The sequence below is a fragment of the Aythya ferina genome (genome assembly GCF_964211825.1).
Source record: "Aythya ferina genome assembly, chromosome: 1".
In the NCBI taxonomy this organism is placed as follows: domain Eukaryota; kingdom Metazoa; phylum Chordata; class Aves; order Anseriformes; family Anatidae; genus Aythya; species Aythya ferina.
In genome coordinates, this window is record NC_140296.1 from 113,817,737 (window position 1) to 113,842,657 (window position 24,921).

General features: G+C 38.4%; 2 protein-coding genes across 6 annotated transcripts in view; both read right to left on the reverse strand.

Annotated features, from left to right (window-relative positions):
- Nucleotides 1-5,038: 5,038 nt before the first annotated feature.
- LOC311443617 (uncharacterized protein C3orf38 homolog) lies at nt 5,039-12,421 on the reverse strand. The gene is made up of 3 exons (XM_084533937.1): nt 11,339-12,421; nt 9,530-9,750; nt 5,039-6,600 (listed from the first exon to the last, which is right to left on the reverse strand). The coding sequence occupies exons 1-3, from the start codon at nt 11,904-11,906 to the stop codon at nt 6,025-6,027; spliced, it is 1,365 nt and encodes a 454-aa protein (XP_084390063.1). The 5' UTR covers nt 11,907-12,421; the 3' UTR covers nt 5,039-6,024.
- Nucleotides 12,422-13,849: 1,428 nt separating this feature from the next.
- Nucleotides 13,850-24,921, reverse strand: part of ZNF654 (zinc finger protein 654) — a 35,062-nt gene continuing 23,990 nt past the window's right edge. For all 5 annotated transcript variants that reach the window (XM_084533649.1, XM_084533648.1, XM_084533652.1 and 2 more), the window contains 3 exons: nt 21,520-21,661; nt 17,682-19,983; nt 13,850-17,251 (listed from right to left, as the gene is read on the reverse strand). In XM_084533649.1, the coding sequence (XP_084389775.1) occupies nt 17,244-17,251; nt 17,682-19,983; nt 21,520-21,661 (2,452 nt within the window). In that variant the 3' untranslated portion in view covers nt 13,850-17,243. The remainder of the gene's footprint in view (nt 17,252-17,681; nt 19,984-21,519; nt 21,662-24,921) is intronic.

Genomic DNA, 24,921 nt, shown 5'->3' on the forward strand with positions numbered 1-24,921 from the left:
CCACACAAATAAGAGTTTTCCACACCAAAAACTCCACTTTGCTCAAATCCATGTCTCTAAAGAGACATTCACAGGACAATTATTGTTGGCAACAATCCCAATAAATTTTGTATTTTCATTTTCTCCCTAAATTTATCACAGGAGGTTGGAAGTTTCTTTTCATTCTGCTCTGCAAAATGTGGTGGGCTGGGCTTGTCTAACTTGTCTGCTCAAATATAATTTCCAGCATATTGGATCTGTTTTCTTAGCATGTTCAGTAAGGACTGAGAAATCTGAAAACAAAACAAAACAAAAACAAAAACAAACAAACAAACAAACAAACAAACAAAAAAAAAAAAAAACAGAAGGAGCACTGAACACAGCACAGCACAGAGGGCTACAGACTATCGCTGACTGTGGGCCATCTTCTTCCCCTTGAATCTGAGAGGTGATTAAGATTTGCAGTCACAGGCAATATTACGAAACTGCAGCTGTGCTGCCTTTGGGATCACAGGCACTTGAGGAAGGCAGTCTGAAAAATAACAATAAAAACAAAATAAAACCAGGGGAGCAGATACCAGACAAGGCAACCGAAATCTTGCAGGGAATCCTTCTATTGGCCATAATGCTTCCCTCTGCAACCCTAGAACAACAGGTTTCCTGAGTATCACAGCTTGGCATCGCTGATGGCCTGCTAACTTCAAAACATCCTTAAGATCCTTATCAAGGGCTAAAGAATTGCCTTCAAGCCTTCCCTTTGATCAAGGCAAGGGAGCCACAGGAAATGTTGGGCAACTAAATCACCCCCAAAGGGAAGGGATAAAATAGGCATTGCGTTCAGGGAAGAAGCCCCTCTGCTTTCGCCACAGCGAGCCGTAGGTGGCTGTGCCTGCATCGCTGCACGGATTTAAGTATAGTAACTCCGGGCAAACAAGGAATCTGCCACCAGATGTCACCAAAATGCTATTATGCCTGCTGAGAGGAGCCCGACTAAATCACACCTCTGGATTTGCCGGAGCTGGGTCAGGGATGATCACAGCACTGTTTAACCCTACACTTGGTTACAAGAGGTCATTCCTCCCTAGTACTAACAGCTGAGAACGAGTAAGAAAAAGAGGATTCTTTGCAATTGACTGGCAACACTGCCCAAAACAGGTTTACTTAGGTAACACATGCTAATTAACCTTTGCAGAGAGAGCCTTTAACTTATGTCCGTCCGTAGGATATCCATATGTTCTGGGTTGCAGAGTTCATCAGACTCAATGCTAGAGCCTGGCACTTCAGAATTAAATTTGTTTTGAGAAAACACTTGTTTACAGCAGCTCCTGTTGATTTCAAGCTGTGTGAGAAACAATACATTTAACTTGGGATTTCTGCTTGGTTTTCTGAAAAAGAAACTTCCAAGCTGCAGTAAGTCACTAAAAAAAATCTTTTCAATACTGAAGTATATAGCATGAGCTGAAGTCCTGTGACATTTGTTCCCTCTTTACTGAAGGCTTATGTTTCTCTTTTTAGAGAGCTTGACTGCCTTGCAGAATTCACCCTTCTCAAACACGGGATAAGGCACCAACTATCAAGATAGATAAGGGACTGCAAGAAACAGCAAGCGATGCAAAAAAGCATCAGAAGGGTCTCGTGACACAGAAACATGGAAAATTTGTATCCAGAATGAAGACAATTAGAATAGAATAAAATAAAGTAAAAGCAGAATAAAGAAATACTAAAGCTCCTCACCTGGAATGCTTTATTTAGCTACTCAGGCCACTCGTACTCCTGCAGTACTCAACACTGAATTTCAAATATGAGCATGCATTAGAGGAAATAACTAACAAGAACATGGCATTACTTCCCCATCTGTAGATTCCACTCTTATAAATATAGCTGACTTTTTAAACCCGATTTGTCAAAAGTGTGTGCAATTTGTCCAAAATAATTGGGAAGCAGAGAAAAATACGTATTTCAAGCAAGCATTCTTCTCCTCTCGTTCTTCATACATAACAGTCAAACCTGTCTGCCTCAGTTCAGTTTGACAAGATCAAGAAATCAGTCACAAGCTAAAAAAAGTTGCAGCAGGTGATGCCTGAAGACTGGTACAAGTAAATACTGCAGTTCCCAGCGATGTCATGCTGGCAAGGCAACTGCATTTGCCCATCATATGTAATGTTAGACCTCCGCATCTAATAAAATATACGGACAGGGTAAGCCTATAGCACCCTGCAATCATATCATTTTGCTGCTGCAATCTTCTTTCACTTTTTCTTCAAATTAAAATTTAAATTTACATTAAAATTTCTTCTGCCACCAGTTAGAGCAGCACATCACTTGGTAGGATACACATTTTACCTACTACTCCATCACCATCTTTAGATCTGTTGGTCTCGCTAAACAATTATATAATTTGTACAAAATCAGTTATCAACTATAGACCACAAAACTCAGCACTTGATTTTATTAAGTGTTCCAACTGCCGAAAAAGTCACTGAAAAGGTTACTAATAAAGTCAAATTCATATTATTTGAAAAGCATTAAATCCATGCCTACGAGGTGTACTAAATCAAGATAGGTTCCTACAGCCTGTTCTGAAAAAAACACAACAGATAATCTGGTCAAACAACTCAGCAGCTGATTCTCCTTGAAACACCTGCTTCCCCTCACTGCCTATAGCAGGGCTGTACTTGAACTTCTGGTCTTTTTATGGCCAGGTTGTATGGGGCTTTGGGCAACCTGGTCTAGTGGGAAGTGTCCCTGCCCATGGTATTTAGATGACCGACAGAAGTCAAAACTTGTTTGATACTCTGTGTAAGGTCTCCTTGTGTTTTACCTTTCTTCTTTCTGTATAAGGGGAGTAAACACAGCCAAACCTATACAGCATAACCTGCAGTCAGGTCTGCATAATCACAGAGGTTCTGCTCATACACAGGTTTAATAAGCAAGCTTCCTACTTTAGAGACAAAAATATTAGATCAGTCAGGTGTGGCTGATTACAACAGACAGCTATGATTTCCACTGTTGAACAACCATATAATCCAGCAAGTTTTGCATGCTTTGTTGCAAGTCAGTGTTCTGCCTACTATCACATTACTGTTCAGAGACAGATCTAGAAAATGTAAATTCAGCAGCATTTCAGCTTAAGTCATAGTGATAGACATAAGAAAATGTTACAAAAATATTTCTTAAGCCTTGACTAAATAGTGATACACGGGAAAACTGATGAATACAATTTTTAAAAAGCTTCATTTATGTTTTTCTGATTCTTCTAAATGCAATTAAAATGGTCACTGGCTCCCAAAGGCAACCCAGCTGTAAAAGTTACTTCTTCACTGAACAACAGCATCTAGAGCATGAGACAAAATCACCTAGATAAATATTTCAAGTACGTTTTTTCAGCTGCACTTCATTTACACAAGTCCTAACTTTTTCCTTTAAGTCCAGGTTAAAGTAAAAGTAGCTGCTCAAATCTACCCTGCAGTTAGTGGCATTCTGTGCTTAAAACGAATTCAGAACTCTCACTAAGGACACGAATGTAAATAATAATCAGAACAGAAAAGTACCTGAGACATCCTGCTGTGCAGCAGCACAACCATGACCTGAGAAGCCTCCTGGGGCATGAAACAAGCATGCTTCTACGCACACAAAACCTGAAAGAGCAAATGCAGCATCTGCCCTATGACCTGAGGTGGTGAGGCTGAGAAGGGCAGACACTGAACTGGTCTAAGCATTTTAGGGCAGCAACCTGGCATAACCGCTGCTGTCTAGTTGTCACTTATGTGGGTTCTTAGCAGCCTGATCAACACCAGAAGAGCAGCAACAGCACCAAGAGGTCTCACCAGTGAATTACACAGCACCTACTCCACTCCATAACACAACACGAATTTCTAGACAGTGGTCACATTACAGTGACAGCATAACAAAAATTTTTTGCATCCTTTGGGTAGGAGAACTGAAAGAGTAAGAAAAATTTCATTAGCAACCTTTAGTAAAAAGCTGATTGAGCACAATTCTCCTCACATTCATTACTTCAAAGTAACCAAGAATGAACATTTTGAATGTAAGAATCAACTAAGGCTGGTGTTTGATCACTTGTTCAATTCCAGAGAAGTTCAGGGTGGCACCACAAAAGGAAATTCTCATCTCTGTTCCTTGTGCTGCCACTAGCACTCATGTGGCCAGCCTTGTTACGGAGCTGATCAGCTGGAAGAGTTTCTGAGGATGTTAGTGTTCCCTGGGATCAGTCCCCACTCGCTCTTGTTCAGTTAGCACTGTCGTTAATGCTGATACAAGGATCCAAGGACACAGCTGAACAGAGGAAGGGGACAGCTCACACCACATCAACTTGCAGGAATAATGAATACTACACCCTTAATTATGATCGTATTTAACACAACTACATTAAGTAGTGGTTACAGTGCCAGTTACAAATGGTACTTCTGCAAAAGGCAAAACGTTGTTGAATCACAGATCTGCATGCTAAATGTTGAAAAAGTACCCAGTTAAGCCCTTAGGCAGGCTTCTGTCCTCATCTTAAAAGGAATGTAATTCTTAATACACGAGGCAACTGCTTCTTCTGATATTTTAAATGTAGGTTGTTGTTTATTTATTATTAATTAGTAGCTAAAGAAGTCATACCACAACCGTGTATAGAGAATGCACATTCCAACAGAGTATTTGAACCTTTACTTAGAAATCATTTTAGTTTTTGTTTGTTTGTTTGCTGAAGAGAGTTTTAGATTCAGACTATTTGTAAAAATCAGTTTGGGGTACTTCTTGGTATATCATGTACCTGAACCTTCTTGTTTCCCTCCTCATCCACAAAGAATTTTACCATTGGTCTTGATGTGTTTGTCAGAAAAACAAAGAACTCTTCCCATGTTACGGGGAACATTTCCCTTTTCACTACTTGTACTGGTGAAGCTACAAAATTAAAACAAAATTCCCAAACAATCCAAGCAAAATGTTAGAGAAAGATGTTTTATCTTGTATCAACATTAATAACTTATAATAATAATAATTAAAAAAAAAAAAAAAGAATGTAAAAAGCAGTCAAGTTCCACAATGCTAATTATTAATGCTAGGAAGTGGTATTTGGATTATTTATTTATTTTATATCACCTCTTGTTGTAAATTCCCACTGTTAACAGGTTGACTTCTAGTCAAGGTAATAAAGCATCCAGGAGTAGACAAAGCTCCTATTTTGAGAAAATATACAAAAATCACTATTATTATATTAGAATCTCTGTTGTATGTATATACAAAATAATTACCTCAGCATTTGGTTCAGACAGTGTTGTTTTAAGTCACGGAATCAACTATTTGATCCAAGAAAGTCAGTGCTAGAAATGGATTCCTAGAAAACCATCTCCAAGTTGGAATTGTGAAGTACGAGAAAGGAAAGCTATTAACCTAAACAGAACAGAATTAAACAATGCTAACTTCCCTGCATCGTCCTATTAAATTACTACTACTGGTTAGTGAAGAAACCACATTCAGAACATAAAAGGCAGCAATGTTCATTCACATTATTTTCCCTGTTCCCTTCAAAAACTTCCAAAAGAGCAGATGGTTTTCTCAGGACTTTCAGAAGTCCATTTAGACATTCACCGGGTCCAATTTCAAAAAGCCAGCAGCAATGACTTTCTGTTACAACTCAGGAGGAGTTTAAACTTGTTTCCTGAGAAGAAGCAACCTACAACTTGTGAGCTCCGGGTCATCCAGTTCATTATACACCGTAGCCTTCCCATATTCAAATGTAACCCATGTTCTGTAAGCAAGAATAACCTAAGTAATTTCATTCCTAACTTTAGTGAGTAGTAATCTAAAGTAATCTCAAGTAATATTTTGAAAAGTTTGTTGGCTGTTGGAAAGGTGCCCGAAAGCAGCACCTGTATAAGTACTTCAGACTCTCTATCTCTGTTTGTCATCTGGCAAATCTGACTCAAGAAAGAGACAACATCGCATGGCTGCAATCATTTCAATATTCAACCATGCACAACAAGTGCTGTACGCTTCCCCCCCTTCCCACCAGTCCCTCAGTTGTGGAAGAGCTGCTCAGAATTTATGAGGTTCAAACACAGCCAGTTCTTTCCCATCATACAGCTCCTGCAGTTGGTTTGACTCATATTTTATGGAGGGTTTTTCAATCTGCACTCCAGGCTCCAGAGCATTCTGTCCAATGATTTTAAGATTTACAATTTTTATTTTCCAGGTATTTCCCCGGATCGGACAGCTAATGAGTCCAAAAATTTGTTCAAAGATGCCCAAACAAACATTGCCTCTATGTACCGTACCAGCCACCGCTATTAGTACTAAGCCATGCCGAGACATGACACATTTCAGTCCATCAGAATTCAGATTGGGGTTGAACAGAAGATATTCTTCTTTCACTAATGAGAGCAGACGAAGGCTCACCATTTCTGCACCAACATATTCTTCCATGTTTTTTTCTAACGTGTTGTAACAGAACTTCAGTTTGGCATCCTCCCAGAAATGCTGTGGTCCCCATTTTTCTTCAGATTTAACTCCCAAAGGATGTTGAGAATTCAGGAGTTCAAAGAACCATTGGCAGAATTCTTCTCCTAGATAATGAACATCATCTTGTGGTGACTTCGACCTCTTTTCATGACTCTGCAATCAAGAACATTTTTTCTTAGAATATTTAGTCTTAACATGTGAGTTCATCAGTTAGAATAGCCTAAAATTCATTTAATTCTTCTTTTAAACATTCTTTGTCTCCTTCAAATGTTCTGAGATGGAAAGGAAGAAAAAAAATGCAGTAAAATCTCATTGTATTTTAAAGATCATAACTACCTAACAACTAGAGAATCGGGGTAGGTTCTCTGAAATTCAGTTAGAACAGTCCTTCAGTTTTGTCTTGGTCTGCAATTTATAATCTAAGAAGGAAATCCTGGTTCTCCCCCTTTGGCAGGGGAAGTATTTTTAAAAAATTTCTGTGAGACCCGAGTTCTCACACCACGAGAAAAATCTTCTGCGTAAAAAGTACACTGGCCTTCCTGTTTCCAAAAGAAGTTACAGAAAAAGAAGGATACAGAGCCATGCTTAAAAGTTAATCTCATATTAAAGGATACCAATTCAATATAAAGTGCCTATAAATTAGGAAATACACCTTTTTTTTTTTCCCTCTTTTATCTTGCCTTCGGTCTCTTCTTTTTTCCTACCTTTTAAGCTTGCAAATTGTGGCGTTCTCTGCACCTTCCTACAGCTGATAAGAACAAAAAGTACTTACATGGAAATCACCTTTTGAATCAGCCACCTAACACCTGAAACTGACAGAATACTTCTGATTCGTGGGGTATTTCAACCATGACGGCACAATACGCTAAGAAAATATGCAATCGATACATTCCAGAACTTTCTCACCAGATCATGTACCTGAATTTAGCATTTACTGTATGGCAGTAAAATTACCGAAATCATCCAAAAGATGACATTTGTAGCCTTCAGCATATACAAGAAGACCGGAACTCAACCAAGAGTGATAGGTAAAAAAATTTTAAAGCCAAATGCATGGCAAGTATCATAAACAAGTATCAGTTAGCAACCAATGATCGTGTTAATCATCAATGATCATGTCAATGATCATCCATATAAAAGAGGGTTGCAAATCAGTCCAAGAGTTATATCAATAAATATGCACTGCATTATGTATTTTTTAAACACTATTATGGATCAAGCTAAAAAAAGTCTACTCCTTGCAGTCCTTCCTGGTATTTCTACAGCCTCATGTAGAGGAACAGCAAAAATTAGGCATAAACTGTCAGGAAACTAATCGCTTTGCAATTAAATATTTAAGAAAGGTTTTTAAGTCAGTTATAAAAACATATTTGGTTGAGAAGACACTTCTCTCCAAAGGAAGCGTCACTGTAACAAAGGCAGGAATCAGGTGCTCAAGTACAGTCTTGTTGGTCCATTTAATTCCTACATATAAGTAGTTCACCTATCCTCTGTTTTTTGCTTCTTTGTTTGTTTACAATAGCAATCATTTTTTACTTAAGAAAAATCACTCGAACTTTCCAGTGTAAAGACACATGCCCTCCAATTGTAAGGTGAAAAGATTTTTGAACAAAAACTAAATGTACAGTTGTTCTGATCAAAACCTGTTCCTAGAATTAAGTATGAAAAGTTTGGAGACTTCTCTACAGAAATTCTGTAGTTGTTAAAAAGCAAACTTTAATTCCTAATTCTGTTATGTAGCTTCCTGCTACCTGTGTCTTCAAAATGGTGAAGACCACATGAATTAAGAGAAAACAAAGACAAAGTAAGATGTATATGATAGGTAAAGCAGCTGAATTTAAACAATTATTTAATTTAATTTTAATTTAGTAAATTAAAAAGAATTTAAAACAGCTGTCTTTAAGTACTTACTTAGGAGAATTTAATTTGCTTACCTTCAATCACAAAACTTCACCATTGGTGAGTAATTGGAAAGTGCTCTTGCAAGAGCATTTTTTTTCCAAACATGCCCACAAAATATTGTTTTAAAAGCAATTCTCAGCTAAAACATAATTTTAATCAGTTAATCCCTGAGAGAGAGAGAGCTGCATTAAATTATCAGCAGCTACAGAGCTCCAGCAGTCCAGCTGGTGGGGCTGTTGCCCATTATGTCTCTGGTATACAATAGCTGAAAGAGCAAGGCTATTTAGAACTTCATGGTAAAGATCCAGTAATAATAGAACGCTCAGAGTTCATTACACCACAGCAATCTTGCTGCATGTCATTATTTTGAGCCTCAAAATAACCTGTAATAGCCCAAACATACTTAGTTTCACAACATTAAGTGTTACTAAGATCAAGTAAAAAATGACATGGAACTGGCGCTCCTACGGGCTTCACATTTCAATGACATGAAAATCCTCAAAAATTTATTCTGCGCCCTATTAACTGCAAGACATCAGGAGCAGAGCTTACAGACAGAGCTATTTTGATTGCACTGTCTCTAGAAACAGACCAAGGGCCCTTCCAAAAAAGCCGTTTTCTCTCTGTTCCCTCCCCCACAGCATTTTAGACCCCACTGACAGACCTTTCACCCAACAATCTACTCTAGTGTCTCTTTGCTCTGCACTGGGATGTGCCCCGCTGATAGTACTGCCAATACCTGGTGTGACTGGGTGAAGACTGAAAACGCTACGCCCATCGTCAAATTTCTGACAACATCCACCACACTGAAAACTAGTAAGGGACTATGTAGGGCTTCCGTACCATTTCCATTGTTTTCAGTTGTCCTCAAATCCACAGAATTACCTGTCAATACTCCCTATTCCAGTACAACTTAAAAACTAGAAGTGTGAAGACTTTACATCGAGTTCAAATTTACGCTTTGCAAGATGGAGCAGAGGACTCTGCTCTGCAAGCTACGCACTTGCACAGACACCATTAAATAGTGTAATTAAACAAAAATAAACAAGAAAAAAGATTCAGCATCTTCATAAAACACATGTGAAGAGCCTCCTTCTGGACACAGGTTAGAACATTTACACTAGTTATTCTGCAAAAGCCAAGCTGAGCATCCACAGGTCTTTCAGAAAGTAGCACTCACCTCTGCATGTGTTTTTCTCTCCCCTGACTCTGAGCCGTTTGATGGGAGCTTCCCGTCCCAGTACTGCTTTACATAAGCAATGAGTTGATGTTTCTCAGAGGAAGGAGGCACTGCAATTCCCTGTACTGCCAAATACTTAAAAATTGTTTCTCGATAGACTTTTCTTCGTTTCAAAAGTTCTTCTACACTTTGGCTGTAAACCAAAATGGCACTAATGGCTTCTGCAAGTGAAGAAAACAAAGTTAACAGTTACTTTTCTCACCAATAAACTACAAACCTCTGCTATTTCTTATGCTCCTGACCAGCACTCCTAACAAAACACAACCCTAAGTGAAATGCAATTGGTTATAAATTCATTTGTAAACTGAAATGTGAAATAACTAGATATAAGTCACATTAGACACAGTAAATAAACACCTGAAGCCTTGCAAACATGTTTAAGAACAAGTGGTGTTTTTACTGAAGAGCTAGCTACCTTATAATCTCTATTACCAGAATCAAGGATTGTTTGGAACCCCATGTTATCTGAGTTTGATGAAAAGGATGCAGTTTTTTCTTCCAAATGAAATTATGAATATTCCTCAAGTATGTTGAGATTTTCAAGCTCTGTAGAAACTCCAAGTGCCTCCAGAAGTATAAGGATTCTTGCACACAATGCATTTCACCCATAATTCCACAGACACAACTAGTCCTCCTTCCAAATTTAGTTGATATGATTGTAACATGAAACTATTTCGGCCTTCCAGCTGCCATGCAGCAACTTCACTAGCGGAAGCTAAGTTTAATTTCATTCTCCATTTGAAGAGCTCTGGAATATTTTACATTAAGCCATCTACCTGTCTTCTTGAAGGCAGGACTACACAAAGAAAGAACAAACAAACAAATCTTTTGTTGCTCTGCTGCATATGGAATTTTAATCTTAATTTCTGCATCAAATGGGTAGTTCGGTGATCCGGCCAGAAAACATTGCTATTTTGAAGAATGTGCCAGTACTCAAATGTTCCCTGAGAACAGAAATTTGTCAGAAATGCAGAAAGGTAACCTCTGATTACTCACACACTAAACAACAATTCCAGTACCATAAGTTCACAGTTTTTTAGATAAGGCAGCATTGTTTGTGAAAAGGAGGTTCCCTCTGGGCTCCAGAGGATTGATGGAAATGAAATCCAATCTCTTCTACCTCTGTACTAGTCATATTTCTAATCCCAGGTTCATAAGAAACATCATACTCAGTAACACAATGACAGAGCACTGCAATGGGACTTTCAGAAATATCCAGCTGTGATATTCCATAGCAAAGTTAGGAAGACAAGCTGAAATTCAATTTTAAGGCAGTTGTGGCAACCAGTTCTCACCAAAACTGAGGTGAGACAATTATCATCACATATATTAAAACTGCATAAATGTGAAAAGGCCATGAGCTTAAGTACGAAATTATTTCGACTTTTATTTTACCCTATAACCACTACAAAAGTAGATAAAACGTGGGAAAAAAAAAATGCAGGCATATGAACTTTTGAAAAAAACATGCCCGACAAATCGTACTGGTTTGAGTTATACTGAGAAATAAACACACGCAAGGTTTTTGGGCGAGCTCGTTACAGGGCAACGCACTGCGCAGCCCTCAGCCGAGCACACAGAGGTTTCACTTCCACGAATGAGACCTGAACACCAGGCTCCGAGGCGCACCCAGACCAGGCGGGGCCGGGCCCGAAGCGGCCGGCCGGAGAGGGGCTGGGGGCCGCCACCCACCGGCGCCCAGCTCCCCCCCACACACACCGCCCCCGGCCCGGGGAGGGGCTGCGGCACCTTGGCGGCTCTCCGGGTGGACCAGGCGGTTGGTGATGGTGTCCGTCAGCGCCAGCAGCTCCTCGGTGCCGAGCAGCTCGAGCAGCTGGCGGCACCCGGCCTGCTCCCGCTCGCTCAGCCCCGCCGCGGCCATGGCTCGGCCCGGCCCGGCCCCTACCAGGCCCAGCCGCCGCCGCCCGGCTCGGGCCCTTAGCGACGGCGGGCCCCAGCGACGGCCGCTTCCGGCACAGCGCCCCACGCGGTCCCCCAGCGCCGCCCCGGCAGCCGGCCTCAAGGCGCCGGGGGGAAACGACGGCTGGCACTTGAGTTCCGCCCGGCGGCACCCGTTAACTCCTTCCTGCCCAAATAGCACCGTGTCGACGGCAATAAAACAAAATCTAGTAACAGCTGGTACGCTAACAGACGCGGCAAGGAATTTATATACATGGTATATACGTTCCCATTTCGATAAACATTTCGCCTGCAATGTGCATATGCCACTGGATTTGAGAACCCTTGCCCTTATGCCAAACTTTGCGCTTTTTTTTTTTTTTTTTTTGGCAAGGACCTTGTCAAGATTAGACAACATAGAGAATTAAAGGAAGCTTGCAGTCAAGGTTACAAAGAAGTCACCATTTTGCGGAGGGCAGTCATAATCTGAGATCAAAACCCACAAGGAATTTACGGGACAGTGAATAATAAACAAGCCAGCGTTTGCAGAGGACAGTTCTGAACTTTTCTGAAGATAAAGAAAAAGTGATTAGGCTGCCTTTATCTTTGGACTACAGCATTCAATGAAGGAGACAACAGAGCAACAGAAAGGCGTGCATCACACCAGAAGTTACCATCCCCATTAGCAGCAGCATTACCAGACGCAAACAAGCTCACGAACAGCAGCAGCTGAGGCTCAGCTCTCCACACTCACAGCGAGCAGCCTTCCCAAGAGGCACTTGGTGCACGTAGCACAGAGTTGCTGAAGGATTTTAAGCATTTGATGATGGAGAAAAACAGACAACTAGAAGCAGAGATCTTTGCACTGGCACAACAGCTGAGGGGGAAACCCTCCCCAGCAGCATTCTGAAGCCGCTGTCCACCAAGAGAGAATGTTCTCCCCTCAACACCATAAAAAAAAAAAAAAAATAATAATAAAATAAAATGAACACTGGTCCACAGCTTTCTTTGACCACCACCAATTTCCCTTGCAAGCTTTAATATATTCCTTCCATGCTTTACTACTTCTATCTGTCATGCCAACCTTACACTATTCTCTACATGCACATGAACACACGCTAAGTGGGTGACCCCTCTCCCACCAGGTCGGAAACTTCAAAAACCACCCCTCCTTCCCTGAGCTCATAGGCCAATTACTCAACAGGCTACCATTTGCCTATGCATTCTGATTGATTCCCTCTGTCAGAGTACATCATGCAGACAATGCACAATGCCAGTAAATTACTTATATGCATTAGTTAAATCCTGTTCCTAATGAACTTGGTGACTAAATAAACAAACCTTTTTGAAGGTAATCAGGCCCAGTCAATTACAAGAAGTGGGTTACCTACTGTCTTATAAGGTTCAACCACTGATTGAAGCTTTTTCTGCAGCAACATGCATTTCAGACTGATGACCAAAACCACCTCATCCTCTCCCTCACACAGACACGCTTCTCTCTTCAGCAACTACCGGTTCTAAAGAACTTGTAATACTGTGACTTCTTGAAGACTTTTAAATAAATAGTGACTTAGAGGTTCCAATCTTCCTAGAACCAATAGTCTATTTTAATTTCCTTGGTCATCTTTGATATTGCTGGATATTCTTGAATAGACTTAAGTCTATTAAAATCTCAATACCTGCACACTTGGAACATTGAGACTTGGCAGCTTCAAAGAAGTGATAAGCAATTACACACACATTACACAACAACTTCAAAACATTGCAGCAGTATTTCCAGAGTGATTCCCCAAAGGACAAGATCAATTTCTATCAACAACAAAGACAATGTTTTATTGAACAAACCTATGTACAGTACAAAAAAGTTTTTAAAATGAAACACTACTGTTGATTTATTGCAGTTTGATGGCTCAGTTTTAATTTGTACTCTTATATAAAATGCAAAGTAAAATAATTTAACATTCAACAAGGAAGCACAAATTTCCTTTCTTGCTGAACCTGTAACAGCTTTTACAAATTAACAGAGTCCCAAAATGCATATGCTGCATTTAATCAGAAAGGTGTTATACAGTACCAAATAAATTAAGAAAATAGTAACACTACCACCCTCTTTGAGTCTTTTGTCCATACCACTGGTGTTAAACAACAGAAGAAATGAGTACAGCTGAACCTTCAATGTGATATTAAAAATCACAAAGTTTAATGTTATAAATTATCCAAACTATACAATTTATATAGTTTCAATGAATATGGCTAAATAACCAAAGTACCAGTGACCTTTCCCCCACAGATATGACCACTTTCAATTTTTATTTTTTCCATGAAAGGTGCCTACAAAGCGGCAACTCTTTGAAAATTTGAACTGGCATGATCTCTGCAGTGAACTAATCATGTTAGAATAGACAATCTTAAAAGGAAAGTTTAAATCCAAGTTAAAGCCACCTGAAGGCACATTATTAAAACATAATTATCAGCAATGAAATGCACAAACTTTGATCCAGCAAAGCTCCCATGTTCATGTGTAACTTCAGGTGACTTTACGGAATTTGCATGCTTACATTACACACGTACTTCAGTGTTCATTGAATCAAAGTGATATAACCTGATGAATTATTTCCCATTATATCACAATGCTTAATGCCTGGGGCAAAACCTTTCAATTCTGGACTTGGAACCTTTTTTCAGCCCTAAAAGTTGCAGGCTTAGTAATACTCAACATCCTAAAGAATGCTAAGAAAGCATGTAGAATTATCCCACACACATTTAAAATATCTTTCTGCTCCTAATTAAAGTTGCTTTATATCAAAAGTATCTGAGAATACCAACAGGTATTCAAGAACAGTTTAAAGAAAATACAGTGTTTTTTGAAGTGAAATCATTACTGAAAATAAAAGTGTTACAACCCATTTCCTACTTCAAATCAATTTAACATATTTCTTTTGATAGGTGTTAGGTGACCTAATACTCACCTATGTTAGAACTCAGTTTTCAGATCTCTCAAGTGTGTATACTGAACACGTGCTATAAACAAATGGTGGTGTCCAAGAAAAGCATTTTTGAACAAAAATGAGTTTAATACAGGTACAAAAAATTATGGTCACAGTTTATGCATGTACATAGATGCATTTATCTATACACTTTAAACCAAAAGAAAAAAACACAAGTCTTAATCATGTTTTTAAAGCATCTTCAAATACATGGAGCTCCAGGAAAAGGTAAAAAGCACCAAAGATTAAAAGGTACACTTAAAAGACTTCACACAAACATTTGTCATACCTTATTCAATGAGTTCTCAGATTTTTAAAGCCATAATACTTTATAATTGTCTTATTTTTTTTCCAAATATACCTAAGCAAATTTAACTGATTAGCAATGTTAAGCAAAGAAAGGGGAACCTAGGAACATTCAAGATGGTAATTGGGTCCTTAAAAACTTATTGGTAATTTGAAGCAAGAAAAATGTGAAAGTGCATTTGGTTGAGACGGTCCCCCTTACATTGAAAAATTTTTAATGTATTTATATATGTAAATATTTATATATAGTGTGTATGTAATACATATGAATGATGCATTTAAATCACTTTTCTGCAACTGCGAAAAAAATTCTTTGGTGCCTCAAATGTCATAAAGATCTCCCAAAGTGGGCCAGCCATTGGTATTAATGTAATGTACACATACCTGTGATCATAATTTTATAACCTTTTATGTTAATCCAACTCAAAATTAAGGCAAAAAATTTCTAGAATTTAGAAAAAGTGTGATTTTGAATTTGCATTTTTATGTCTCAGGAGAGGAAAGGGAAGCAGAATTAATGCAAATATCTGCAATTTCACAGAGAATTATTAGCAGAGGCATTACTGAACTATTAAGTTCCAGAACTATTTAACAGCCTATTTTACGACGAAACCCTTAGGTTTACAAATATGAGCCATTGCTACAATGAACAGATCTTGTTTACGCCTTGATTTTTTTTTAGTTTTATTTTGAATTTTTGTGTATCTGTTGATTTAAGCAAGTTGATCATCCTACTACGCCATCCATACATTGAGACGAACTAGTCAGTAAGCATACCAGCTGAGCAGGAACAGTTGGTCTTCACTGTCCTACATTTCTGTGATGACTCCATCCGTACATACCATTTTTCATCATCGGACTTTGTGGCTATAATCACATGAAAATTTTCTCCTAATGACACATAACAGGATCTCAAACTTTTTATGGTGGCAAGGCAGAATAAGACAGTTATTAGAGGATAAATTACTACAGTAATTAAACAATGTGCATGTTTGCCACAACTCTTGGGCATGAAAATCAAAAACTACAACAGCATCTTTTTGGTTTCCAACCATCCTGTCTGTCTCTTCTATAGATCTCATTGAAAGACTCAAATTTGTTATCTTCACAACATCTTTCTGATTGTTTTCATGAACAGTCAGTTGTTGGATAAAGTGCTTAACATTGAAGTAAGTCCTTCACTAACTTCTGGGAAAGCTTATCTTTTCAAGAGATGCTGCCAGATAGGGTTGTACTATGTCTTAAGGCTCAGTTGATAGGTTTTCTCCCTCCCTTTAGACAGTAAATAATTTGTTACAGCACTGAGCTGTGACCAGCCAACATTATGTAATACCACGCATGTGGAAACAGGCTCTTCCAGGTCTATCCTAACTTGACATGCATGCTCTGATTTTGTCTGTCTTCATTACCTCCCATTTATTATAAAATAAGCCTTCTGAAGTTCCTTTCAATCATACCAACAGCTGAAAGGACCTCTGCATTTGTATAAAATCAATTTAACTCTGTCCCGTAGTGCACATCTACCCCCCTGCACATTATGCATTTTTGTCTGCTTCTGGTAATATCCACACAACTTTTGCAGGTACTGCTTGTATTAGTCTTCCTGCACCTAAAACCAATGTTTTACAGGACATTCAATGTGTACTGTAACCATAGCCCTGGAAAGGGGCTTCTCTGGCATGCATCTGATTTCCACTGTGCAGGACTCACTAAGTAACACATCAATGCACTTTCTCCTTGCATGCTCTGTACTTCAAGATTTTTTTATGTTTTGTTATTTATTGTTGTTGGTTTTGATATGAGAGCTTTCCATCCATCTTAGATTTCTTTCTACATTCCTCCTTTGGATTCTGAGTACAAGTTTATTTAATAAAGTTCCACTGATTTTAGCATATGATGGAATCACATACTCATACTCTGAAAAAAAACAGCGTTTGGTTTCCATATAAATTTCTTATAGGTTTCATCATAAAGTGACACCATCTTGAAAGATTTCTTCCAAGCTGTGTGGATGGACTGCCTTTAATCACACTTTTTTTTTTTTTTTTTTTTTTTTTTAACTACAGCAGCTTAAAGAACCAGCTGTTTTGGTTTCCATAAGGCAATTAATACCTCTGCTTTCTCTGCCTGCTCAGCTGTATGCATTGTTTTCTTTACACCTTTGTGCTAGAAAGACTGTGCCGCGAAGCTCCAATTATGCATTTGAAATTGATGTGGCTTTTTGGATAACTGGTACTTTGGGGATTCCGTAGCAACCTTTCTGGACTCAAAAACTGCAGAGCTCCTATTATTCCTCTGTGAGTTCTGTCTAGAAAATGTGCTTTGTCTTTATCAAGGTCAGGTTTTTCTTTAGTAATTTGAGACTGCTTTATGATTTAAGGCCAACTGGGAAACGAACTGCTGCTTCTCTATGTAGTGTTCTTACACCACTCCTTGTTTGATACATTTTCCCACAATGTGAATCAGGCACCTGTGAAATAAAATGCATAGGTTAGTCTTCATTTGATTCCCCATATAAATCCTTCTTCCTTATGGAACATGGCTCACATGTTCCAACATGTAGTTTCTAACACACAAAGACAGACATGCTGAAATACTCCTGTTTTATAAGATTTTTTTCCCCTTAGAGCCGCCCACCAATTTTCACCACCTCTTGCTTATTCTCAACAGCATGTCTACTTTGAACTTACAAGTTGGTGTAATATTGTGTTCCAATGCTTAGGTACCTATTGATTTCAGTGATGTTCCTCTCTTTAAACTGTAGCATACTGCAATTGCTCAGAAGTTTTGTCAGAAGTCCTATCAGTTTGTCTGTTTTCAAGGACCACTACCTGGTCAGTATTTGCCTCCAAACAAACCAACCAACCCACCCATCCACCCAGAAGGACTGTAAGACTTACTTTCATCATCTGAATCGAATCCAAAGAGCGTCTGACACTTCTTTTGTGCAAGGTGAGCCTCAAGTGCTTCTGAATTACAGTAGATGGTCAAGCAGTTGCCACATCTAAATCTTTCTGTTGATTTGCTACAAAATTTGTCTTGTTCAGAGTGAGCATCTACTTTATCAGTCAAAATTTTTCTACGTTTTGGCATACTAATGTATCGTTCATCAAGGTAACTTGGAGGCAAGGGTCTAACATATGGTTTTGTTAAGATGACACCATACGAAGTATTCTCTGTCGTCTGATTTGGTTTAGAAGGTAATTGTGAGGCAGCAGCATTATTCTGTGGTATATCGTGACAGTTCTGTAAAACAGGTAACACCAACCCATTCTCTGTCCTTGTTTCATCCGACACTCTGTCCAAAGGTGTTTCTGATGACTTCGATGATGTCTGATCTGGGTCGCTGTGCCCATTGACTAGTTGGTCACTGACAGCATTACAGTTCTCCGGATTTGGCTGTAACACAGGTGTCTTTTGGTCTATCGAAACTGTAGCACTCCCCTCAGATGAACTTTCATTTCCATTCTGAATTACATTGTTTGCTTTTTTCTCTACACTTTGAATGTACGTCTTTGGTTCTGTCGAATCCTTCCTTGACTTCCAAGTTGGAATTGGTAAATCTACAGTTTCTTTTTCATTAGTGGATTCGTCATCATCTTGGTAACTACAAAGTTCTGAAGGGTCATCTGAAGAATCTTTTTCACTTGCATCTTCTGAGCATTCTGGACTTTTATTTAAATAATGCTGAGCCTCATGTTCATACAGCAAAGGGAGCTCCTCAAACAGCTCACAGCACTCTGCGAAGTTACACTGAGCTTTAAAAACATTATGACTTTTTGTATGCTCTGCAAGCTCAGTTGACAGCTTAAATCTCTGATTACAATTAAAGTGTAAACAAAAGTAAACATTTGGATACACATGTCTCTTCAGGTGGTCTATAAAATGTTGGGAATCTGCAAATTTTCTCTGACAGAACCGACATTTTCCTTTATTCCATTTCATTATATGTTGCTGCACCTTCAAATCAGTTGGATGAGCTTTTCTTGCGTGTTTATTGAGGAATCTTATCTTTTTAAACACTCTAGCACAACCATTAGCAGGGCACTTAAAGCTTCCTTCTTGATCCATAGCATCAATGTCTTTTTGAGGACAGAAAGCTCCATTCACTTTATGTAGAATAGGTGACTCTTTACTGGAGCTCTCATCATCTTCAGGCAAACTTTCTGTACTTAAAGCATCAGGAATATTATTAAAGCAGCTGTCACAACTACTGTTTTCAGTAACATCATCCTGGTCACTTAGATGGTTTTCTACTGCATCAAATACTTGTTCAGCATTCTCCTCTTCTGCAACTGCACTTGGAGCTACTGCCATCTCCGGTTCCTCTTCTTTAGAACCACCAGAACTCCCATTTTCAAGAGAGAGAGAAACATCAGAACATTCTAGTTCGTTTAAAACAGGGGCCTGCTGATCAGCCTCAAGAACTGCAGCAAGATGTTGCCTTTCTATCTTTCTGACATGATTCTTTAAGTGCTTCAGCATGAGTCCCTTTTGCCTGAACTTTCTGGTGCAAAGTACACAGGAAAAACTGCCCTTTTTTTGGTGAGCTTGTGCATGTCTCACAATGTGATCGCCAAGGAACTCCTTGTTGCATATCACACAGCGGTGGCTTGGTACAGTATTATCCAACATTTTAGATGCCTCAAGAGCTTCATGGTTCTTTTTGGCATTACCTTTGGAGTGGGCTTCAGAGAGGTCTTCAGAGTCAAGCTCCCCATTGCTTACATCTGCTGGACAAACCTGCTCCTCACTCAGAGCCCTGTACTCCGTTAGCTTCTCTACATTTGCAGTAGAGTTTTCCAGTGTACTTTCACTTAAGCCAACAAAGGCTTTATCCCCCAATAATGCTAAACAATTCTGCTTGATCATCAAGAAATTCCAAAACTCAGGATCAAAAAACAAACCTTTTTTCAAAATTGGAAGCAATTCAAAACGTACACGGTTTTGAACAGAACTAGTGCATTCATTGTATTCTTCATCTGCACATTTATATAAATGTTCAACAGTGTAGTAAGATTCCAAGGTGCGTTCAAGAAAAAAGATCGAAAGCGCACAGATCCTGAGGATCTCCAAGTCATTTGGCAAAAAGTGAGCAATTGCTTTGTAAATAAGACTTTTCATACTGGGATCTTCACGGAGGTCCAACTGCAGGGCGCATCCACATATCTCAACGCAAATCTGAAGCCCATCCTCACCAACCTGCAGAAAGGAAATCATAGTATGCAGTACTGTATATAGTTCCTTTCCTTACAGGATTACAGAAGTCTACAGCTTGAAAGTCAAAAAAAATCTAAGGGTGGGAGGGGGGGCTGACAAGCTAGTATAAACAGTGCCCCAACATCAATATCCCATGTATTTATATTTGTCTACTTACAAAATACTTAGGAGTTCAGAAAGCATGATACTTGTAAACATTATTTGAAGTCACGTGCATTTTAAAACAATGCTTAAACAATGAAGGACAGTATCTTCTTATCTGCACATTAACTAGGTTGTTTCACACTACAATTCTACAGTTACTCTCCATTCTGTCCCTGCTTTAATTTACTTAACTTGCATTGGAGAAAAATAAAAGCCACAAAATATTGCTCTTGATATTCAACAATTACCACCAAGAAAACCATAACAACCCATGGCCAAGCATTTTAACAAGCCTCAATTTTCAGAATTGACGAGCTCCATTTCCCTCTCTTGAAATTACATTTTTAAGTTCTTGAACTTACATTTGGGAGGGATGTTCAGAAACATGCTGCCCAACATATGGCAGATTAAAGAACGAAGAGTTTCAGGGAAGCGTACGAATAATTAGAATCTACCTACATTTAAATGTGTGTTATAGTGGGTTATTAAATAGAATTTTATCACTGAGATGCAAATACAAATAAGATGCAACTCTTCCTAAAGCTACTATATCAAGTTATTCATGTTACCAGGAGCATTTTAGAACACATATACTGAGATTAAAACCTTGAACAACAGCAGATCAGAACTGCAGAACAGCACCCTTAACAAAATAATTTCTGATTAGTTTACCCAAATATTTAGGGTGCAGAATAGGGAAAAGCTCTGTTCAAGCAGGCCAATAATAAAAAGCAACATTTGCTTGCAATCAGCCAGCACTCCTGAACGCAACGGATCACATATTACATTATCCACAGTTGCTCATGAAGTAAGACTAACACGTTACATTGAAATATAGCACATTGGTTTGAAGCAAACTGTCATCTTAGACTAGCTCTTCCTTTAGGTTACATTAAGCACTTTTTCACATCTGGTTACAACTGGTGGAAAGATTCAGAACTTTTAACAAGAGTGAGAAGCAGATGGAAAACACAGATATTAAAAAATTCCTAGTTCCATAAGGAGCCTGGCTTAAAACAAACAGACAAGAAATCTTTCGCATTTACTCATTTCTTAGCTGTTTCCCCATTTGTTTCCCTGCAGGATGACATTGCTCAAATTTTCTGCAGCTAGAAGAAAAAACTTACTCAACAAGAATTCAGTCAAATAAGTCATAGAAATGCACTACAGTTCAAGGACAACCATAGTATCAACACATATTCTAGAACCTGACAAAGCTTTTTAATTTTATGTCTTTCCCTGCTCCCTTGACTTTCTACAAGAAGTGGCACAATAAAAACATCATTTCTCTTCACTTTTATTAGTAACAAAAAGATGGAAGGGAAGAGGTAAAAAAAAAAAAAAAAAAAAAAAAAAAAACAGAACAAAACTTACTTCATCCTTAATGACTTTCATGAAGGGAAAAATTACTCTGACATTTGTAGCAATTCTTAAAAGCTGGTAGCACTGGTCGACAAATACTTGTTTTGAGGGGTTAGATTTAAGCTGTAGTTTACTCCAAATGAAGATCAGGTCCCTATAAGTACAGAACAAAATATTTTGATTAAGCTGAGTTTTAAAGAACTCGATCACTAAGCATGTACAAAGAATAATGCATATTCTGCAACTAAACTCATATTTGAGGGCTTGTAAGCGATCTAATCAACAAAATAATTGTACACAACGTGCACAATGGAAAATGCAACTTAATCACTTCGTTAAAGCATTCAGGGTATCTTCTATCACTGAGCCTATTAAATATGCAACAACATATTAATGTACTCTGTTTAGTATCAGAGAACTGCATAATAAAATCAGACACTACACCACACAGCTCTTCACACCACCGGCAGCAAACATCAGGCTGAAGAGCAAGCTCTAGACATACTCCAGATCTGTTTTGGGATTAAGTAACTTTAACAGTGAGGAATCCTTCTGGAAAAGACATGCTAGATGTGGAATACAGGAGCGTTGTAAAAACCTAGTCTCCAGTATGGTCTGCTGACAGAAAGTATTTTTATCCAGTTATACATACTACAACATAATTTTATTTTCTGACTACTGTCATCATCGAACTTTCTAGCCCACAGCAGTTATATCAAAGTATCAGGCTCTACTGCTTTTCATACATCTGTATCACTCAAGTTTTCAAACTGACATAAGGGAATGTAAGAATCGATTGCTAGACTCCTGCAGCAGAGCTTGTACACGGACAATGTGTTTAGTCTATAAAATACTGCTGATTGAAATCTACTGTCTGTAGAAAGCTCTACGCTCTTGAATTCAGAGACCTTACCAGGCAACAGATCTAATCTTCAGTTATTTTCCACCCCATCAAAGATTTTACACAGGAGTCAATGAGGTTAAGACCAGGCAAAAATCCCATTATAACATGACAATGAAAAACAGAGACTAACTAACTTTCATCTTCTGAAGGAAGACAATTGTTTTCCTTCCACCAGCCTCCTCCCTCAGGAAAAGCAAATAGATACTGACAAAATACTTGGCTGATATTCAAGAGCCCCTAGTCTGTGCCAGATATAAATCTTACACACTTTGTGAAATTAAGCTTGTCCTAGTGCGGTCAACGCCTGCATGAAGAGAAGTGACAGAACTGACTATGACAGAACACCAACCTCACTTTTATATTTAGGACAGCTCCATATTCTGCTTGACATTTTAAGTGCTAATTGAGCCAGACATGAAATCTCAATGGTTTTCTTCCATTCAGAACCCAAGAAAACTGAATTTGAAAGAAAGATCATGCTTAAACAGCATAAACACTGCAAAACAAGTTCTACCGACAAAAATAGTCCTACAGGCTTGCTAAGGATACAAACTGCTCACCTCTTCCTTTACCAGGCTGATAATCTATCTTCTTGATATCTCTTTGCAAGTTTTCCACATAAGTTTTAAAAGAGTTAGAGTCTTTGTGGACCAAACCATTCATAAAAATTCAGTTAAAGTCACAACTTACAGAACAAAAAGAAAGAAAAGAACACTTTTGTTAAGGATGCTCTTTAGTAATGCAACTCAAACTCACTGCTTATTAACATTAAACTGAATAGCAGATGCTGCTCATCTTTCCTCTGCTTTGTCTCATACCATTTTAGACAAGCCATCTCAACACTAATCCTGGGGAAAACTCAAAGTTACTTTTATGATAGATTAGTGGTTTAAGTGTCATGCAATTTGCTCAGACAATGTGAGGGCTGGCACAAAAAAAGAGCTGAAAAAGGAATGGAGCAAACTGAAAGAAGGAGCAGCTCCATGGGTGAACATTTGTCATTACATCAGTTCAACTAGACCCTGATGTCAAATATTTTAGGTCTATTCCTCCACATAGACATGAAGTCGCCTTCTCAGGCACATTTCTGACTTTCATATTTATTAATTGTTATGTAAAGCATTCCTAAACTGCTGATTGGACTCCATTTCTATGTCTGACCACACTACAAATGATATTCAAGATTGACTCAGATAGTTTGATAGCCATTTCCTTGAGCATTGAGCATATACTTTACTGAAACGTACATGCTGAATGCTGTTACCCAAATCACTAAAACTACCTAAAGGCCAAAGACCGATTGAACGTGTCCAAAGGAATTCCTTGACTTAATGAACAGTAATCGCTTGAAAACAGCCAAAACATCATTTAAAGACTGCCTGACAGAGAAGGCAAGCCTTTCTGCTACGGCTATTCCATTACAATTCTGTCTTCCTGGGGAGAGATCATTTCTTGATACTACATAGTCTTCAATCATGTCATTATGGACTTATTTCTGACCAGTAACTTTGTACACAAATATTTCTAACAAGACCAAGTACAACTTTTTTTTTTGTTAGCAGTTTATCTATCAGCAGGCTTTCACTTCAGAAAAATAATTCAGATCATCTGAATCTGGAAAAGTGTAGCGTTTTATGACAGATCTGCTTGAAGTCCATCTTCCTCAGAAATCGTAAAATGGTTTCAGCTTTAAGACCTAATTCATACAGGCTTCTTCACAGAAATACCTGCCATTTACAGCTTTCTAATCTATTTTGGTTATCTTATCTTTGCTAGTAGTGGCTGCTGCTGGAACTCTAAGATCATCAGTTCCAAACAAGGCAACGTGACTTATGCTGTGCTGAAGACATAAAAATCTTCTCTGGGGAAAACACGTTATGGGTTAACTTCACTCCTACTTTTTACAAAACTTGAACAATGGTACAGTCATATTTAATTGCTACACAAGCTTTGTCCTGGCTTACATTACCTATTAAAGATCATCCATACTTCTCTTGTAGGCTATATAATCAATATGGCTCAACATATGTAAAGAACTCAAGTGCTATTCTAGCTACTTAGACATAACTGCTCTAAACTCTTTTAAAGATCAACAAGTTTATACTTTGAAGATTAAAATAGTATAAGATAAGGAAATTCTTTTCTTGATAAACAGGTACCAAACAGTACTTCAGTCTCTTCTGGTTAGCAATTTCACTGTTGACACCTGCTTTACCGGAACATAAGGGCAGACATCTTGTTTCAAAATGGCTGGAAATCAACTGGGCACGAACAAGGTTAACGTGTATCTTATTACAACAGAAGGTGAAAAGCAAGTCTAATACCAATATTTACAGTGCATTTCTTAAAAGACTGAACCCCTGAAACTGAAAACATTAACTGTAACTAACTAACACTAAATATAACTAATAGGTTACATTCACAAATTTCCTAACAAGCATCAACTCCAGAGATGTAGCATTTGGGAAGGAATCAGCAACATTGGATTACATTATAACACTTGTCAGTTG

What these genes read in the sequence shown, in the direction of transcription:
- LOC311443617 (XM_084533937.1), bottom strand. Translation starts at nt 11,906, where the DNA reads ATGTTGTCTAATCTTGACAAGGTCCTTGCCAAAAAAAAAAAAAAAAAA. An exon ending in CCACCCGGAGAGCCGCCAAG is followed by an intron (nt 9,751 to 11,338) that starts GTGCCGCAGCCC and finishes CTTCACTTGCAG; the next exon opens with AAGCCATTAGTGCCATTTTG. An exon ending in AGAGAAAAACACATGCAGAG is followed by an intron (nt 6,601 to 9,529) that starts GTGAGTGCTACT and finishes TCTTGATTGCAG; the next exon opens with AGTCATGAAAAGAGGTCGAA.